We start from the raw sequence: 21,196 nt of genomic DNA on the forward strand, positions 1-21,196 counted from the left end.
TGGGATGAGTCAACAGGAGATCCACAGCTGAAAACAATGCCTATTCCAGTAAGTCAACCCCAGACTATTTTTTCTCTGAGTGCTTTTTTCTTAGCCAATCACAGAGGGGGTGATTTGCTTCAAAGGTGCTATGAGAGCCCCGACAGCATAGTAATATCTGCTTAATAAAACACATTGGGACCCAATGAAAACCCAGTGACACTATTGTTTGAAGCTGATGTGCTCTATGCCCACAGAGTTGGGTCATGTTTTGTCTCTGTTTGGATTTGACATATATTTCTTCATGTTTTCCATGGGAAGTACTTGTGCATCCAAGCATAAAAACATAGTAGACTGAGCCAAGTTTCATGTTCTTTTCAGACTGTGTCTTTCCTCGACTGTGTGTTCTCATGTGTCTGGAATCTCACAGTGGCGTCCATCGCAACCCCTGCTAGTCGGCATGAGTTCAACCCTTAGGAGTTTGGCTGGACGGAGCATTCTTGGTGCCAGTGACATCTAACCCTAAGGCAGGCATCCAGAGCATACATCGCCACTCTTAAGATTCACAACACTCACTCTTCCCTCTCCTCGACTTGATTCCTCTTTCTGCCTAATGAGTGGTATCCCCTCTCTTTCAATCTCTCTCTCTGACTTTCCTTCTCTCTATTTTTCTCTCTCTTTCCACTCTTTCTCTGTATTTCTTCCAGATATATCTCACTCACTATCTTTCTTATTATAAAATGAGCTGCAGTGGAGGCTGGTGGGCGGAGCTATAGGAGGATGGGCTCATTCAACTGTCTGGACTGGAAAAAATGGAATGGAGAAAAACATTTGGTTTCCATATGTTTGATGTGTTTGATACCATTCAATTTATTCCATTCCAGCCATTATACTGAGCCTGTCCTCCTATAGCTCCTTCCACCAGCCTCCAATGATGAGCAGTGCATTTATAGCATGTCCTCAACAGGTCCTTACAGCCCTGCTCTCATTCTGTACTCTCTGCTGCCCTCTTGAGTTCAAATGCATGATAATGTGGACAAAGACAAACCTGCTAGAGAAAATAAAATGAACATGCCCCCCATTTACCAGAGGCAATCCACTAAATCAAATAAGAAATCATCTTTTTAAAAATGTTGCTATGTTATTCAGAAACGCCTAATCCTGTATTCAGGAAGTCATCTCAGTAAATCTGGTGACAAAGGAGTAGGACAGAGTGTTTTCTTTAAGCCTTCAGAAATGCTTTTTGAGCCTTGACCTTTGCAGCCGCTGAGAGCCAGATGACATACATGGATAAAAACGTTATGGGTTGAAGGGGTTGGAAGGAGGTTAAGGGTCACACAAGCTTACCATTTCCTGAAACCACTGGAAGCTTATCATTTGTTTGCTGTCAACTTGGATTAAAATAGTGTCTGTAAAGGCTTATACGCACAGCAGATGTCCAAGACACGTCAAGTAATAATACTGTAGCACTTTAAAACTATGTACGGTGTCCTCTAGCTTTAGTGTATATCCGTTCCAGTGGAGACTGAACAATGGTTCTGTCCACGATGATAGGCACAGATGTATTCTAAACATGACATTTTAAGACATATTAAAATGTAATGTATTTGAGGTTTAAAAAGGCTTCTGAAGTTTGTAATTTCCACTTGATTTTCCCTTACGAAAATTGTATCAACCCCTACAAAAATAACAGTTAATTAAATTCACATGTCCTGTTGCTGCAGGATTATTCCTACTGTAGCAAACTGGCTCAAATGAAGATCATACATTGGTGTTGGCAGAATGTTTCCACGACGTCTGTAGCCAATTGGACCGGTGTCATCTGTATCGGCAAAGACACGGGGGACGTAGTGGCCACAGGACACGAGCTACAGAGCATAATCACGGAACTGAAGGAGACAGACGGAGAGGGAGAGAGATAGAGAAGAGAGTGATGGGACGTAAATGAGGGTGGAAGAGGGATATGGGGGGAGAAGGGGACAGAATAGGGAACGGAGTGAGGGAGAAATTGAATAGATGAAGGGGATATCTCTTAGTAGTATCTATATCATATCTAATGTCTCTGCTTAACATAAGACACAACCAGATATGTTGTACAGAGCATTGTGACTACTGTAGCACCGTACCCTACAGCAGGTATCTCACAGTAATATGTAATCTCTCTCTCTGTAGGTACCGTGTGAGTCCCATGGCCAGTCCGGTGTTGTCTATCAAGGGCTGTTCTCATGAGTGTTACAAGGAGGTGGTTGAGCCCCACTGCTGTCCAGGGTACTGGGGACCAGACTGCATCGGTGAGTAAAACAACACACTGCATCCAAAACTGCAATCACTCACTGCTGCTCATCGATGAGTCATCAAGCCTCGTTGATGAGGAAAGCAACACAAGATGAAAAGACAAACGATTTTGGTGGTGCTAACATTTCTGAAATCCCTATTTTACATTTACATTTAAGTCATTTAGCAGACGCTCTTATCCAGAGCGACTTACAAATTGGAAAGTTCATACATATTCATCCTGGTCCCCCCGTGGGGAATGAACCCACAACCCTGGCGTTGCAAGCGCCATGCTCTACCAACTGAGCCACACGGGACCGTACCCCAGATGCTCTCTTTTCAACGGCTTTCAAAGGCCGTATGTGCTTTTGTTTTGGTGGTTCTGTGACACAGTATGCTGTGGGGACTCTGAGGGAATGTTTTGATACGAGTTCAGACGTGTACTTGGCTGGTACTGCCACTGAATCCCAGTGCTGAGTGCTGTGTGACAAAAAAACAGGAGGAAAGCGCTCGCATCCCTCCTCAGAGAGGAAGAGTGGAAAGATATATCATTATATTCAGGTTTTGATTTACTGTATGTTCACTCACAATGGTTTGTTACTGATCCAGTGTTGTTTTTATCTGCAGCAAATCCTGAATACTCCCAGATGTCAGAGTCAGGAAAACAGTCTGTGAAGCGCCTCAGTAACCTGACCATCCAGTCCACTCTGTTTATACCCGATAATACTGGACTGTACCAGAACCAGGTACAAGAACACACACTGACATGCATTATGCACAACCGGACATATTTGTGCACTGTCTCACACAGCTGCTCACACACAGCTCTGTACATTACCACCAGAGGCATCATGCCCATAGAGATGTCAGATTTGTCCTGTTTAAATATACAAAATAATAATAAAATAAAAATGTTATTTAGAGAATTTGGCAGTATGTCTAACCGGCCTCACAACCGCAGAACACGTAACCACGCCAGCCCAGTACCTCCACATCCGGCTTCTTCACCTCGTCTGACACCAGTCACCTGGACAGCTGATGAAACTGTGGGTTTGCACAACCAAAACATTTCTGCACAAACTGTCAGAAACCGTCTCAGGGAAGCTCATCTGAGTGCTTGTCGTCCTCACCAGGGTCTTGACATGACTGCAGTTCGGCGTCGTAACCGACTTCAGTGGGCAAATGCTCACCTTTTGATGGCCAATGGCACGCTGGAGAAGTGTGCTCTTCAGGGATGAATCCCGGTTTCAACTGTACCGGGCAGATGGCAAACATGGCGTCGTGTGGGCGAGTGGTTTCCTGATGTCAATGTTGTCAACAGAGTGCCCCATGGTGGTGGTGGAGTTATGGTATGGACAATGAACACAATTGCATTTTATCGATGGCAATTTAAATGCACAGAGATACCGTGATGAGATCCTTAGGCCCATTGTCATGCCACTCATCTGCCGCCATCACCTCATGTTTCAGCATGATAATGCACAGTCCCATGTCGCAAGGATCTGTACACAATTCCTGGAAGCTGAAAATGTCCCAGTTCTTCAATGGTCTGCATACTCACCAGACATGTCACCCATTGAGCATGTTTGGGATGCTCTGGATCAAGGCGTACGATATCGCGCCAATTTCCAGCAACCTTGAGTAGCTAGCTTGTCTAATTATCTTAGCTGGCCTGCCTGCTGGCAAAGTTGGTAGACTTTAGAAAAGCAAGCAATTACTAAATGTACTGAATAAGACTCACTTTCCTTTCAATATTTTACCCAGATTTTAGCAGAGAAGCATATTTAGTTTTTTTGTTAAATATAACCACAGGAGGTTGGTGGCACTTTCATTGGGGAGGACCGGCTCGTGGTAATGGCTGGAGCGGAATGAGTGGAATGGTATCATATACATCAGACACATGGTTTCCACGTTAGCGGAGACTGCATTCACGGTAAACGCTGCATATGTCGGCTCAATCGGAAATTACCTTTAAATGTCAATCACACAATCTATACCACTTCAGCGATCCTGATTGAATAGAGCCCTTCCTCAGACTTATATGTATAAATATGTACACCCACTCATACACACTCTCCTGTGTTGTATTGTCCAGACACTGACCCACAGGGACATGGAGTACCATCTCTCAGAGGGCCGGGCCTTGGCCATGAAGGACCTGACCAACGGCAGCTGTATCCGCACCAAGCTGGGCCAAAGCCTCATTGTCATGGGTATCGCTGACTTCCTCAACCCCAAGGCCCTGGTGAGACATGGAGCTACCGTACTGTTCACATCAGCCCTGTGCTTACTGTACTTTCTTCATCCACTCACTGTACCACACTCTGGTTTTCTGTTGTTTTTCAGTCCCCCTGTTATATGAACGTATTATATGTTGCTCTGCTTAACCGGGTCTCCTAGATTGGACTAAGATGTTTGAGGAAATGTGAAAATTAGCTACTTAACCAGCCTCATAGACCACATATGTGTATTTTATAGAACAGAGAGTTTGTCTTCATGATTGTAGTCTCAGTGAGCTCAAACGTGTCCCATCCTGGTCTCTCTGTAGAGTTCCTCACGTTATATCAACGACCGCTTCATCGTCGACTCCCGACATCCTGGCATCCAATGGGATCATCCATGTGCTGCAGGGACCCCTCAAAGCCCCACCCCCTTGGTTAGTGGTGAGATTATTACATCATTTTCGGTTTAGTTTCTCTCCTTAATCTCTGACGAGATGTTTATGGTTAAGATTAGGATGGACTCAAATTGTGAGAACTGATCCTAAATCAGTTTTGGGGATTGGAGTTGTGCTACTGATCATGCTGGGGCTGGGTTCGTAGGCTACCACTTCTACACCCACAAGACCAAACCATTCCAGTTCCACTACTTTATTAAGGTGTGTTTGTTGTACAACATTCCGACATCATTCAACTATGACCCTTTGTCTCATTGCAGGCAATCAGCTGTTTACTGCTATTCTGTTTGTCCAGAAGCTAAATGTACAATAAAACGTGGGGGACCTCAAACTTGATAATTGACCTTTGCCCTCTTTTGCAGGATGAGGACGAGACACACCTCCAGACTGCAACCCTAGCATAGTTAACCCCACTTATGGCAAGGGCGGAGGCATAAGTGAACCAGTTCCATCTGAGCTTCCTGTAAGTGACTCCACCCCATTTTCTTTGTATACTAACCACTGGAGAGAAAATATGTGCATGAATATGAATGCCACTGAACTATACGTGGTGAAGTAGCACCTTTGCTCTAGGGGGTGACACCATAACTCCTGATGACATATGAATGTGTTTTAACAGGAGGACAAACACCAGGTGGTAGAGGGTGGCCCGTATGACCTGCTCCAGGACTGCTGAGAGACACACGTCACAGTCCTCACTCTCCCTCTGATAAAGCTGTGAGGAGTGCTGCAGCATGTTGTACACGTGTTGACCAGTGGAGGGCAGCACTGTGGGACTATCCAGAGCTCAATTCAATCCGTATCGCGGAAGTTCAGCAATACTGAAATGTAAAGGTCATTTCCGATTGCGCCAACATAAGAAGCATTTACCATGAACGCATTCTCTGTGAATGCGGGATCGTTACCGTTAAAGAGCTAAACAGCTTGAATCGAGCCCGAAGACTATCATCTTTGGACTATTCTCCTCTGAGTTGGACAGTGCCTTAGGAAGGACAAACAGGACTCAGTCTCCCACAAAACAACCTCATTATGGACTCAATCTCAGTGCCTTGTCTAGTAATGTTACCAGTCTACCTGTGGCACAATCGTGAAAGAAATCTTATACCGATCTTTAAATGGGATGTATCTTTTGTAGGTGAATTAACCAAAGAAAGTATTTTAAGTGTCTGTCAAAAAGGGTTTACCCACAATTTCAAATCTTTAATAGTATGAAACGGCGATAACCAGATGCATCCGTCTTTGTTGATAAAACATTTAAAGCAAAGCTTGAGCAAACCTTTCCATTCATCCAACCAACACACTCAACAAAATGTTTAACCACAGCCAAATATACATATCAACCAACCTCTCAATGTCAAATTATGAAGCACAGCATAAGCATGATTGAGTCTGGCTCTGGTGTCATGATCTCGCCCCATACCCATTGGTTTGTAGGTTTGAACTCTGGGGCATTGTTGCCTACTGAGGACTCTGCAGGTCAGTGAGTCAAGGCCACTTGGAGTGGCTGCCTCATAAAGCTGACATTGGCTAAAGGGTGTGATAACATAAGCAGACGGGGTAAATTCTTGGGGTTCCCCCTGTGACAGACAGAAATAGCAGTGGTTAGAGGAAAAACTACCGTAATTAGGCACTTTGTTTCAATGAGAATATATTTTAAAAACAAAGTACCCGCTTTTTCCCCCCCAGGAGTTTTCCCCCATAACTGCTACTACTCTTTATAGGTGACCCCAGCGATTCACCCCCATGACATCTACCAACACAGCCACACTCAGGAGCTGACCCTATAACCCCATACTTCATTGGTGAGATCCTTACCAGAGAGTCACTGGCTCTTTCACACTGAACACATCTCTGTACATTTGTCATGAAGAAATGCAGGAACACAAAGAGCATGTTGGTCATTGGAACAAATCAGCCCGGGTCAAATCACTATAAAGGACTGAAGCTCCAAGCCACAGACTCCGTCACATAACATACAGACCTGTTAGTATACCTGGTAATGGACACAAGCACACCTGTCAACTAGATAGAAAGTCAAGTTTCTGACAAGCACGGAATGTTTCAGTCTTTTTCATCTGTAGTTTATTTGTCAAATCTAAGTGTTCAGTTTCAACATACAGCCAAGAATAAAAACACTGACCAGTAAAAAGTACATTTCCATTTTTATCGTGCAATCTGTAATGATTCAGCGATACAGATTGAAGAGCGCCCTAGGGCTGGGAATTTATCCTTAGAGCCCAGTAATTTTGCAGTAGTGCTTTAACCTAATACACCAAGCTTAAGTAATACTACGTCTCAAATATACACAGATGTGGAATGTAAAGATTTCTTAGGAGTAGTTATGCATTTAAGCTGTTAAAAAGAATGCGACAAAGGCTTTTGAAGTTAGAACAGCAATCCACAGATTTCTAAGGCAAAGGGTTTAGCAGGACAAAGCTTTCAGAATACAGTATTCTTGACGATGTAGCTATACAGTTTCTCATGGTCAGGATAGAGGACCTAGGTATTGATATCATTACATGGAACCACTTGACAACTTCACATGACAAAAGTCTGTCTGATACAGTAAAACTGATCTCAGTGGTCCATGAAAAGGGTTCACTGAGGTACAATAACTGCACTCAGCCTAGCATGACTGTGGACCCTGAATATCATATTAAAGATTAAACAACTGGTGGACAACAACCGTTAAAATGTATGAATGCATTCCCAGAATTCAGATAAAGTGTTCCCTGAAGAACATGGCAAAGCACCACTGTACTGTAATGTCAGGGACTCACCCGTTGGCATGTCTGAAGACTCATCCATAGGCGGACCTGAGAATATGGTGACGGAAGGAGGCACAGAGAAAATAGACGTTTTTGCTTGTGTATGTACAGTATATGCGTGTGTGTGTGTGTGTGTGTGTGTGTGTGTGTGTGTGTGAGACAGATGAGAACTGACTGAATACAAGGCCACAGTGGTGGTCTCCGAGTCACAGAGCTGGTCGGATTGGCAGTTACTGTAGAAACACCTGAGATTTACATGTAGGTAACACCCCTTCTCTCCGCCATTCCGAGACAAGGGGCAACAACAAGAACGTAACAGGAAGTCCCATGGCAGCAGTCCCACATCACTTCCTCTTCTTAGGGCTCTTGTCAGCATCCCGTCTACTCTCCTCAGAGTTCTCCCTCTCTGCTTTGAGACTGGAGGCCGAGGCACTCTTCTCTGCTGGCTGGTCCTTAGCCTTCTTGGCCTTGGGTTCGGCTGGGGTGGGTTTAGCCTTTCGGCCCCCCAGGACCCCAGAGAGCAGGGTTCTGAGGAGCCAGATGGTGGCGACAGTGGCCAGGAGGGACCAGAGCACCAGGTGGCCGGGTAGAGTTTGAACGTGGCCCCGCACCTGCCTCAGAACCTGGGCCAGAGGAGAGTCAGGACTGGGCTGGATCGGGAACTTCTCCTGCACATAAGATAATATGTAAGCACATGTACATACACAACAAAGACAGATAGGAGTGTGAGTGTTGTTGGTATGCGTGTCTGAGAAATCAGATTTGGTACACCTGGCCATACAACACACACCACATACACACACGCCATGTGACAGATGAAAGCGCAAAGGAGAGCGTGAATTCCATATAGCCAATACAGCACCACATCTGAAATTGAGGGGCAATCACCACAAGCCACAGTCTGATATTATTAGCACAATACAGTTACAACGTAACCCAGTTGAGCAAAAAGGCTTAGCTACCTTGAGTCCGTGCTGGCTGAGCCTGGCCTCCAGAGTAGGGCCACCCAGCTGCACTGCAGGATAGAACTCCTCTGCATAGTCTCTCCTCCACCACTCATTAGGATCAGACCTGACAGGGAAGACAACCAATACACCACTCAATACCATAGGAAAATTATTTTATTTGTGTCTGGTTGAATACCTGTATCAAGTGGCTTTAACGAATTCTGACGATTAGCATACTGTAAGTATACCACACTGTACATTTTGTGGGCATTCTGTGAATAACATTACTTAATATAGCGAATATTTAAGTTCACGTGTATATCTTAACTGATTTTATGAATGAATAATCTAATAAATCCACAGGTAAACCCATTAACACTCTCCCCAGCACACCCACTGTTGTAGTGGATGTCGTAGGCTGCTCACCCGTCCTGTGTGGTCTGGGTGAACCAGTACCGGTAGAGGCTGGCTCGGAGGTAGACCGGGGGGGCCTGGCTGAATGGGTATTGGGCTGAGTCTGTCTGGATCAGTCTCACCACTGGGACACAGGGAGAGATAGAGAGTCATGTGTGAGCAACGTAGTGCAGCATGTAGGTATGTGGTCATCTGAGTGTTGCTGATATATATCTTCTTTGTTGGAAGGTTAATGATCTACAATGTGTGAGTAAATCCTGCCCACTCACACTGACTAGCGGTTTTACACATCAGGCGCATACCACTGAATTTCTGGGCCCGTATTCATAAAGCGTCTCAGAGTAGGAGTACTGATCTAGGATTAGTTTTTCCTTTAAGATCATAATCAAAAAGATTAAATAGGCAGGGGGGGGGCCTGATCCTAGAAAAGACCACAGGCCTAAAAACACCCAACAAGAGCCAAAATACAAGTAGCCTGCCAGATGCAACTTGTGCTTTCCTCATTAAAACAAAGACGTATGTGCTCTATACTTTAATTGAAAAATAAAAGTCATTATCCCAGAGGGTAGTACATACCATCCTTATTGCCCTGCAGTAGGCAGTGCACTAGGCTTGTGAACCAGGGGCTCTGTTTGGCCAGTCCCTGGGCTGCCTGGCTCATCTGCCAGTCTAACCGTGGCTGGTGGGGGGCCACCACTGGAGGGGCCACGCCCACGTTCCCCGGCTTGTACATGAACTCTATCTCCTAGGAGGGCCAATGGGGAAAGGTTCATTGAAACACACGATACATCTTTTGCAGAACTATATACGATTGTTTTACTTTATAAAAGTCAAGTAGTTGAGGAAGATAACGTGATTGAGGACATTCCATATCTAACATTTTGAAATGAGAAAAAAATAAATAAACTGAAAACTTTTCATCCATAACTATTATTTTGGTCCCCACTCTCTTACCGTCCAGGTGTTCTTGTCCATGCTGCCCTCTAGGATGACCTCTGACCTCCCGTCCACCCCTGTCATCCTGCTGTCCAGGCTGTAGGCACTGACCAGTCTGTAGCGCTCCACTAGCTTGTAGGCTTGTCTCACCTCCGGTAGGATCTTACTGCTGTACACCTGTTCCATGGACGAGTAGGGCACCTGGGGATGAGGAAAACACCATGACCAATCAGAGAGAATCTTATTAACAGTGCTATCTACTAGACCAATAGTAACTCCAACAGACCAATTAGTTAGATGTATGCCGTCTTCATTAAAGTGATTCACTATTACACAAAACACTGACTTAAGGTAATTAGATGGGTTTTACTCAGTAGATGAATGCAAGTACGAAATAAAAAGTTAACCAATCAGAAGACTCCCTGTGTGATTGACAGGTGTGACTCACCACACTGATAGCAAACACGGCGACTGCAGCTGAGGCAAAGACAGCCCATTGGACGAGGCCCCAGAGCTTCCAGAGGCACCCTCTAACACACACACACCTAGTGGGAGTAAACACAGATCTGAGATCAGTGGACATTAACACAAAACAAGAATGACTCACACTGCATTGGGGCAGACCACTGTTCTGGGGTCAGCAAATGCAACAAAAAGGAACTAGATATGAACTAGATCTACCACAGTCTTTGAATCACAAACTTTATTCCAGATACAGTTTTAGTATGAAATAGGCCTACTCACCCAAGCATGGCTGCCACCACCTCCCAGGTGAGAGAGAGAACTCCTACCCAGATAGTGGGTCCTGTCACAAGCTTCAACCAATTGCCAAACTGCTGCTGGGTGAAGGCTACAAAACAGGACAAATACATGAAAATCACTTAACCATGAACATAATGTATCAATGATTGACATCCTACAGGAAATAAAATTGAGAAACACTACTGGGTCACTAGGTATACCATAATATATAGATGTTAACCTACCGGGTCACTAGGTATACTGTTTTATAGTGCCTTCGGAAAGTATTCAGACCCCTTGACCTTTTCCTTATTTTGTTACATTGCAGCCTTATTCTAAAATGGATTAAATAAATAAAAACTCCTCCGCAATCTACACACAATACCCCATAATGACAAAGCGAAAACAGTTTTTTGTTTTGTTTTGCAAATGTACAAAAAAATAATAATACCTTATTTACGTAAGTATTCAGACCCTTTCCTATGAGACTCGAAATTAAGCTTAGGTGCATCCTGTTTCCATTGATCATCCTTGAGATGTTTCTACAACTTGATTTGGAAAGGCACACACCTGTCACACTGTTGACAGTGCATGTCAGAGTAAAAACCAAGCCATGAGGTCGAAGGAATTTTCTGTAGAGCTCCGAGACAAGGCACAGATTTGGGGAAGGGCACCAAAAAAATGTCTGCAGCATTGAAGGTCCCCAAGAACACAGTGGCCTCCATCCTTCTTAAATGGAAAAAGTTTGGAACCACCAAGACTCTTCCTAGAGCTGGCCGCCCGGCCAAACTGAGCAATTGGTGGAGAAGGGCCTTGGTCAGTGACGAGACCAAGAACCAGATGGTCACTCTGACAGAGCTCCAGAGTTCATCTGTGGAGATGGGAGAACCTTCCAGAAGGACAATCATCTCTGCAGCACTCCACCAATAAGGCCTTTATGGTAGAGTGGCGAGACAAAAGCCACTCCTCAGTAAAAGGCACATGACAACCCGCTTGGAGTTTGCCTAAAGGCACCAAAAGACTCTCAGACCATGAGAAACAAGATTCTCTGTTCTGATGAAACCAAGATTGAACTCTTTGGCCTGAATGCCAAGCGTCACGCCTGTCGGAAACCTGTCACCATCCCGAAGGTGAAGCATGGTGGTGGTGGCAGCATCATGCTGTGGAGATGTTTTTCATCAGGAGGGACTGGGAGAATAGTCAGGATCGAGACAAATATGAACAGACCTTAGTGCTGAGTGATCCTTGATGAACACAGTTACATAAGTAGGTTATCTTTTTTTTATTTTATACATTTGCACCAAAAAAATCTAAAAACCTATTTTTGCTTTGTCATTATGGGGTATTGTGTTTAGATTGAGCAATTAAAAATAGAATAAGGCTGTAACGTAACAAAATGTGGAAGGAAAAGGTTAAGGGGTCTGAATACTTTCCGAATGCACTGTATATAGATGATAACCTACCGGTTTTGGAGGTTATAGTATTGGCCTCCCAGTCGATCTCCAGTGTGAAGAGCACTTTAGTTCCATAGATGATGACAGCAAATACAGCCAGTACAACCAGCAATGACATTATGGTTTGGGGCCAGGCTGCAAAAAAAAAAAAAAATTAGATTAGGTAGTCTTAGGTAGTCTTAGTCTTATCACAAACAGAGCCCATCATTTGTTTTTGTCCAGCTACTAAAAATGTATTTTGTAAATTAAGTTAAGGGGTTACCCATTAGGACATTAGGAATGTTAAATGCAGTTAAGTACTTCTGTGATGTCTTTTGTTTAAACAGGACAACACCTGACATCCTGCCAGATCAGACCACTCTGCCCGGGAATGAAACAATAACCCCCTCTTTTTCCCTCTCCCTGCCATCAAGACACAAGGACACCCATCGGAACTGAACCAGTGTTCTGCTGCCATGCACTCAGCAATGCATCCCTCACTGTGTAATGTCAATAATTACTGTAACAGCCTTTGTGTTTTATAGTACCTTCCACCAGCTTAAACACCATACTGGGTGTGTATAATGCTGTATTAGGGAGAAAGCTGGCCTGAACGTCTACTCTGGTGTTAAATGTGAGCTGTGAGGTAGCATAAGTAGAGAAGTGAGTTCATACTCTTGGTTCTCTTCTTCTTGCTGTGGCCCAGCCAGTAGCTGATATGGTCGTCGTCCAACAGGGAGAAAGTCAGAGCCAGGGAGAGGAAGGGGAGGAAGCCATAGTTCCCCAAGAGCATCAACTTCACCTGGTATGTTGCCTGGTTATCAGTTACAGAGAGAAGTAGGTACAGTAGATATAGTTACATAAAGGCATCATGCAAATTACATTGCGGTCGCAATCCTGCAACATTCAAAATCTCTTAGACATTAGGTGTCAATAATTCACCATCAAACATACAAAAGTCACACACACACACACACACAGTCTAGAGCCTTATAGCAGCATCGGAGTCTGGCGATTCCCTGGATGATAACAGACTAGGTAAATTGTACTGTAGGTAGGTGTTTATTCAGGTGTCTTTCTGAACCTCTCCTCTCTCAACCAGACCTCAACACTTGATAGCGATTTAGGCGGAGGGTGGAAAACTTGAAGCCTATATTTCAGTGTGTTCAATCCTTTCTCAGACATTTTACATGCTCATGTTTAGCAGCTGCTGGTGTAACCACACACACACCTGAATGTAGAAGGCTGCCAGTCTGAGGTGGCGGATGGGGGCGAAGTAGAGGGGGGGCACAGCGATCTCTGTCACCAACAGACCGACAGTCCCCAGCTTCAGGTACCAGTCTGGCAGCTGCTGGATGAACCAGGACAATGGCAGGGGGATGCCCTGGGCCTCAAACATGTGGTTCACCGCTGGGAAGAGGGAGGGGGTTGATGGGGTGACAGAGGGGAGGAAGGGTATGAGACATGGATGAGTAAAGATTGACCCATAACACTGCACCTCACACCTTTTTTGAGATCACATGTTTTACTTCTTGCTAATATCTGACACTTTTCCTGAACACTGATGTGTAGTGAGGCTCCAGGCATCATCATTATCATCATCATGGAAGCTAATGAGCATACTGCCGCTAGGTGAGGTACATACCCATTACATGATGCACAATGTACAATCATAGCCAATGTTATCATTACTCAACCAGTCTTTGTACAGCACATTACATTTCTCGTACCATTGAACATAGCTTCTGGACCGCAACTAACACTGGTCTGACACTGGGACACTAGTCTGACATTGGGATCAGGAGTCCCAATTTCAGCCCAATGTCGCAACAGACTCCCATTTAGTTGCGGTCCCGAAGCTATACTCAACAAAAATATAAACGCAATATGTAAAGTGTTGGTCCCATGTTTCATGAGCTCAAATAAAAGATCCCAGACATTTTCCAGACACACAAAATGTTTTCTACCAAATTTTGTGCACAATTTTGTTTACATCCCTGTTAGTGAGCATTTCTCCTTTGCCAAGATAATCCATCCACCTGACAGGCGTGGCATATCAAGAAGCTGATTAAACAGTATGATCATTACACAGGTGCACATTGTACTGGGGACAAAAGAAGACCTCCAGAGCTGTTGCCGAGAATTTGTTAATTTCTCTACCATAAGCCGCCTCCAATGTCATTTTAGAGAATTTGGCAGTACTCCATCTGACCTCACAACTGCAGACCACGTGTAACCACACCCGCCCAGGACCTCCATATCTGGCTTCTTTACAAGCAGGGTCGTCTGAGACCAGCCACCCGGACAGCTGATGAAACTGAGGAGTATTTCTGTGTGTAATAAAGCCCTTTTGTGGAGAAAAACTCACTCCGACTGGCTGGGCCTGGCTCCTGTGGTGAAAATTCTATTCAAGTGAGAGAGGCGGTCATTTCCTCAAACAATCATCTTTATTCAATATTGCTCAATTATTGCAATAATGAAGCCGTCAATCCAAACAGTCTTGACTGTCGGACCGAGTGCTTGAATCATACAGAGAATACCAGTTCTTTAAATACCAAACCTAAAACTGCGGGGGGGGGGGGGGGGGGGGGTTATTCTACTCCTCCAGGTCAAGTTTCCCAGATGCAAGGAAGAGAAACACTGAAATGTTTGCTGTATTCCTTCAGGGTCTCTCTATCTATAGAATGCTGGCCCAGTTAGACCTGAGACATATGTCTCACATGCACCACTAATCATAGACTGGAATGTGGCTGTTTGGTTTTTATCACCGAGACATCAATCAATTGTCAGCTTCAAGCTATCTCTAGTAAAAACCCATGTGCCCAACACCCAGACTACCTGCAGAGCTAGAGTGGAGACCATAAAAACCATAACATTAATAGGACCTTTCAAGTAATGTATTGTCAACTATTAATCTCAAACAAATAAGGTGAATACATCATTTTCCCCCTCACACTCCCCAGTGGGTGGACCTGGTTCCCAAGTTCCCTCACACTCCCCTACGCCCTCCCAGGACCACCCATTGCTGAGTCATGTGAAATCCATAGGGCCTAATGAATTTATTTAAATCAACTGATTTCCTTATATAAACTGTAACTCAGTAAACGAATTGAAATTGTTGCGTTTATATTTTTGTTCAGTATACATTGAACAGTACAGTTTTGTGTCATAAGAAGTCCCCCCCCCGTCTCACCAGTGAGCCCCCACCAGCTGGGGCAGTGGCTGGCCAGCTTGGCGACCCCGGAGCCAAAGGTGAGACGGAACAGGAGCCAGCGCGCCAGCCAGAAGGTCACGCCGTCATGCTGGCGGAACGTCGAGCACCGCAGGAGGTTGAGCGGCGCGATGAGCACGGTCAGGAAGCCCGCCTCTAACAGCAGGCTGTCCCTATAGGAGGGAATCAAATGAGACATTAATAATCCAATCCCAACTCCTCCTCACATCATAACTATAAGGTATAGGGCACTGAAATCCCTCCAACAACCCAAAGTCTCAGGTCTCAAAGAAATTACAAAGTTGAAACGTATTAAAATCAATAGCTACATGAAATTCCTGCTCAAAACAGTGGAATACAGTAAATATTCATGAGCTTCAAATCCAATGACTGCCTTTCAGGAAATCAGTTAGCCTAGTAGAAGCAATGCCAATTAGAGCCAGAGGCACTGAGATGGCAAAACATACTGGTAGCTGTGCATCTTAAAACTGGTTGTAGGTTGGCATTCTCTTCATGCAGAACCACATGGTGTGCCTTAGGGGATAACCACCTAACTATAAACAGTTCAGACACACCCACTACTCATAAAAACACAACCAGGCAACTATTTATTATCTATTTACCACTCCATGCAATTGCTGTTCCTGTGAAAACCACTGCCTTACACAGGCCCAGTCCTGGCCGTTCTGACGCTCTAGGCGAGACAAAAAGAAATTGCGCAATATAATACGTCTATATCAGAGGTGGAAAAATACATATTTTCCAGACGCTGAAAAATACATACTTTTCAGGTCTTTATTTGTCCTGATTCCTGTGAATTTTTTGGGAGGGGATATGGTGTTCGCTAACTTGTCAGCGCATTTTTCATTTGATTGGGCGCCATTTACATTAAGCTAATGGGAGAAACGTGCATGATGTAAAAAGTGTCTCTCAGATTACATTGTCGTACATTTTATCTCCAGCCTGTAGGCTACAGAAAAGGCTGCATACTCTTTCTACCATAGGCTATATCTGCTACGTGATGTTTGTGACGGAACGTTGGTGGATGCATCTCTCCAACAACACCCTGGAGAGACACGCTGGGAATGGACCAGCAAAATATTTTGCAACCCTGCCTTTGACAAAGTGGGCACTGCTTATCACAGGGCGGCATCAGCGTTCACCTAAAACTCCCATATGCCACTGTTTGAGAGAAATTGTCATTGTTTTTGGGCAGAATTATGTGAGGTTTTATGTGTTGTTGGAGGCACGTCTTGGTCAGTTTTGCTCAGAAAAGGCCCTCGTCAATCTGCCGCGTTAGGCGGCCGCCAAATCCTGCCTAATGGGCAGCCGGCCCTGGCCTTACACCATCTTGCTTTGCTACAAACAGATATCAGAAGTAAATGTGTTGCGATTCTAGCACATCTCCAAGCTTAGCTAAAAGTCCATAACTCTAAAACCATATTACATGTGTGACAGATGTCCTTCAATGCAAAGTCCGCTTACCCCTATAAAATATGCATGATGTCTAAGACTGTGCACATGCACAAACACTTTCAACATCCGTTCTATTCTCAAGTTGACAACCGGTGCACTGTACTGTAGTTTGTAATCAACGCAGAATTATGAAGAGTGGATCGTGAATTTTACTGGTAAATGGTTCCAATAGCAGTTTATTGTCTGACACTAATGCTCTTGCAGTAAAACCCATGGGTGATAACAAAATGACGTCACACAGACCCAGTAGATTTTGCCTTCAGCAATAACACTTTAGTAAACAAAATACTTTTAGTTTCAAAGTCTGAGCTTTGCAGCCTATGTTACGCTCTATCAATTCAGCCCATACGAGAAGTCAGAGAACAGGTCACTTACCACTGAAAACGCAGAAAGTCTTGACCCACCTGTCAAGAGAAAAAGATGTTGATTCATTTACTGTATCATTTATTTAATGTACAGTATCTAACCAAACCAATGGCAGACAGACAACCACCCCCACCCACCGACCTGACAGAGGGAGAAGTAGAGGGCCCAGAGGCAGAAGAACACCAGGCTGTCTCGGAGGGGCTCCAGTAGGGCTGCTCCCAGGGCTAAGAGAGCCCCCACCAGGCAGAGCAGCTCCATTGCCTGCTGGGCGTCCAGGTCCAGACCCAGCCAGGGCCCCAGCCACAGCAGGGAGGGGTGGGCATGTATCTGCTCCAACACTGGCCTGGAGCCGTCCACACGGGGCTCCACCAGGCGCACAGGCAGGACCCCCTCATTGCCATAGAGACCTGGCCACAGAGACAAAGAGCAGGGATGGATCAACAAAACAGAGAGGGAGGGGGGGGTTGTGTTTCTTGAGAATGGGGTTAGTGAATAGAGGTCATGTTCATATACTTACAGTAAGTGGGTTTATGGTACCCTGCTAAATAGGTCAAAGGTCACGTATGTGAAAACGAGACACTTGTTTTTATCTGTGATGTCTGCTTATTCAGTCAAAGGGAACATATGAAATAAGGGAGTTCAGAAATTTGAACATCTCACTAAAAAAGCTATTCCAGCATATTATTACATTACCATAACATTGCTTACGAGTTGAGCCAAGATCGTGATCAACTGATTGGAATGTGGCATTATGCATGGCATAACTTTTTAATTAAAAAACTGAACGCATATAACTAGTCTTACTACAGTTCATTGGAATCTAGTGTACACTTGAGACGACTGGTGAAGCTGAGAGACTAGAAGTGGCTCTACAACATACCTGGCACACAGAGTGGACCAACTGGATGCATGCTCACATTTGGGACTAGAAGCAGAGCAATAAAGTAAAACAAACACTGAACTGTGCAATGATGACTCATTCATGTTCAATGCATCTCATCTTGCCAGCACTTGTCAAATGAGATGTGTTATTTCAGTTAGCACACCGGCTGCCTGACTGTAAATTGACTATGGAGTGGATTGCAAGTAATGGACATACACATATTTTGCACTTGGTAAAATGTGTTTTGTGTTGGATATTTGATTCTCTCCTCAATAGCTATTGAGCCAAGCATGCCATGACTATGAAGATAGTTTTATCTAAATCATGGGTGGATGGAGAAAAATCCACACTTTTGAATTTTTTTATAATACGAGTTCAATCTTCAATAGCTCTTAAACAAAGTGTTCCATGACTATGAAAATGATAAATTCTACATTATAAACTAGGCGGTGTGAGCCCTGAATACTGATTGGCTAAAAAGCCATGGTATATCGGACCGTATACCACGTGTATGACTTTTTTTCTCTTACTATTCTAATTACATTGGTAACCAGTTTATAATAGCAATAAGGCACCTCGGGGGTTTGTGGTATATGACCAATATACCACGACTAAGGGCTGTATGCAGGCACTCCGCAATGCGTCGTGCAAGGCACAGCCATTAGCCGTGGTATACTGGCCATATACCACACCTTCTCGGATTTTATTGCTTAAAACGGGGGAGGATGGACAAAAATACATGTTTGTTTGTGTAAAGAAAAGTACAAACAATACGCCTTGTATTCCAAAACGCCTAAAACCGACATCAGCGGGAGTACATGATGATTACAATTTGACGGTGTCTAGTCAGAAATCCTGCGTAGGATGTCGGTTTCAGGCGTTTTGGAATACAAGGTGTAGTGTTTTTTACAATAGTGGTGAAATCCATGGAATGTTCCACAGGAACAGCCGACGACAATACCGCACCAAATAGATGAGCGAGCTGTGAAAGATTCCAAGGATAAATATCATTGACTGACACACACACACGCACACACACTCTCTAAATGCTGAGTTGATTAGCAGGTGGACCTAATCACTCCATGCGGTGAAGCAGCTAGAGTGAATGGGACAGTCCATTAATCCCCCTCCTCCCACCCCAACAACCTGTTCTTTAACAGAAAGAGGTTTTGAAGACTAAACGTAAATAAACAAATACATCTATAGAAAAAAATAAAAATAATTCCATCCTCCCCTGATTCTGAATATATCAATTTCATAGTCATGGCACACTTCGTGTAAGAGCTATTGAAGAGAGCTCTTACACTATCTTCTATAGTGTATAATCAGCTCCCCTGATTATGAATAAACCATTTTCATAGTCAGAGTGCTTTGCGTAGAAAAGCTATTGAAGATTTAAATCCCCCATAAGGAAAATCAAAATGTCCTTAATAAGAATAAGCAGTGGATTTTTGTCAATTCTCCCCCGATTCAGAATCTCATTTTCAGAATAATGGAATGGTTGGTTCAATAGCTATTGAGGAGACAAAACCAAATAGCAACCCAATATTCAATATAAAACACATTTTACCTTGGTACATTTCTCATATAATTTGCATAATGAAATGGTTGCATGATAAAGTAAAGTGGTGTACTGACAGTGATGGCAAATTAACATGACTACAAGTTTGTATTTAGACTGGGAAAAAATGAAAATGATACTACAAGTTAGATCGATTGTATACTGTTAGGGGTCTGAGCCAAGCTCGAATACTGGACTGACGTGTACACATTCTGGAGGGAAATCCTAACCCTCAAAGACAGATATAGGCATAAAAAAAGGCAACGACAGCGATCGTGCAAAGAAAACATTCACTTGCCCCATCTAAACAGGCATCTGTCCAATAACGACCAGTGCTGTCAGGACGTGGCCATAGCATGAAAGGCCACATCACTTCTATCGCTGCCAACCTACCTCATTCTCCTTCATAAAGCCAGCCTGCCCTAGCTTCGTACGAACTTGCGAGCTCGCGAGATCAGGATGGTTCTTACTAGGCTAAGTCTCCTCCTACGTTATGATTTCCCTTAGTACGTGTAGGGGCCATTCTATAACAAGTCGTTCACGTATACAGCTAGTTAATGTTTATAAATAAATACGAACACAGCGATATAGATCTGTGTATGTAAAGTATCTGAAACTGAATATTCAATCAAAATGCATTCCTTTTCTAGGCCTAGACAATAGTGACAGCGAATGAGTTGTAACAGTGTAGCAAAGGCAATGAATGTAGCGAAATAGCTTAGCACGTGGAAGTTGTCATTAGCTCGCCCGATCAGTCCAACAACACCGGCTAGCTCAGAAAGTAGTCATTTCATCCGATAGACATATTAGGCTACTTCGTTTGACAGTATTTTATATTTACAATCCCCGGTGTACTTTACCGAACAGATGCAACTACAATCAGTGCATCGTCAGAATCGCAACAGTTGGAATATGAGGAAGCAAGCTAAACATTTGGAAAAAGTGGGATCCACCCGATTCAAAGATGCAGAGCTGAATGCTTTTCCATTATCATCAACAGTCAACCAATAATCAAGTTCCTTAGATTACAATTAACAAATTGACGCAAGTAAAATGTTGTTTTACCTGGTATCTGGACATAGAGGGATGCAAAAGCAAACATGTAAATAATTGCCATACTCCATAAAAACATATGACGCGTTAATCTGGTTACCCCCATGTTTACAGCTAGGCGTTTCTGCTAAATCTAAATAGAAAACTATTTTCTACGTCTTTCAACACAGCACGAATAAATAACGGTTGCTGTGCGGGAAGAAAAAAAAAAGTGAATGTTGCAGAAGGCGTGGTTCTTCTTCTTCTTCTGTGGAATTTATATCGCGGTTGGCAACCAATTTTAAAGTGCATTACCGCCACCAACTGGACTGGATTGTGGACCAGAGACATTGAAGGTCTAAATCCCACCCAATATAACAATAGCGGGCTATATACAGGGGGTACCGGTACAGAGTCAATGTGCAGGGGCACCGGTGTCGAGGTAATTGAGGTAATTATTTACATGCAGGTACAGTAGGGTTATTACAGTGCCTATGC

General features: G+C 43.9%; 1 protein-coding gene across 2 annotated transcripts; it reads right to left on the minus strand.

Annotated features, from left to right (window-relative positions):
* Nucleotides 1-6,984: 6,984 nt before the first annotated feature.
* Nucleotides 6,985-20,942, minus strand: LOC120031891 (lipase maturation factor 2-like). Of its 2 annotated transcripts, none has more exons than XM_038977711.1 (14): nucleotides 20,732-20,942; nucleotides 17,364-17,629; nucleotides 17,232-17,260; nucleotides 15,363-15,553; nucleotides 13,401-13,579; nucleotides 12,845-12,983; nucleotides 12,200-12,325; nucleotides 10,740-10,845; nucleotides 10,444-10,540; nucleotides 10,014-10,196; nucleotides 9,636-9,804; nucleotides 9,072-9,183; nucleotides 8,661-8,769; nucleotides 6,985-8,366 (listed from the first exon to the last, which is right to left on the minus strand). In XM_038977711.1, exons 1-14 carry the CDS (start codon nucleotides 20,823-20,825, stop codon nucleotides 8,043-8,045), a joined length of 2,124 nt encoding a protein of 707 aa, XP_038833639.1. In that variant the 5' UTR covers nucleotides 20,826-20,942; the 3' UTR covers nucleotides 6,985-8,042. The 2 variants fall into 2 exon arrangements, with proteins under 2 accessions (XP_038833639.1, XP_038833638.1); XM_038977710.1 differs by lacking the exon at nucleotides 20,732-20,942 and adding an exon at nucleotides 18,103-18,622.
* Nucleotides 20,943-21,196: the final 254 nt, after the last annotated feature.

The sequence above is a fragment of the Salvelinus namaycush genome, chromosome 38, assembly GCF_016432855.1.
Source record: "Salvelinus namaycush isolate Seneca chromosome 38, SaNama_1.0, whole genome shotgun sequence".
In the NCBI taxonomy this organism is placed as follows: Eukaryota; Metazoa; Chordata; class Actinopteri; order Salmoniformes; family Salmonidae; genus Salvelinus; species Salvelinus namaycush.

What these genes read in the sequence shown, in the direction of transcription:
- LOC120031891 (XM_038977710.1), bottom strand. Translation starts at nt 18,202, where the DNA reads ATGAGTCATCATTGCACAGTTCAGTGTTTGTTTTACTTTATTGCTCTG. An exon ending in CAAGAAGAAGAGAACCAAGA is followed by an intron (nt 12,326 to 12,844) that starts GTATGAACTCAC and finishes TTTTTTTTGCAG; the next exon opens with CCTGGCCCCAAACCATAATG. An exon ending in TACTATAACCTCCAAAACCG is followed by an intron (nt 10,846 to 12,199) that starts GTAGGTTATCAT and finishes CCTGTTTTGTAG; the next exon opens with CCTTCACCCAGCAGCAGTTT.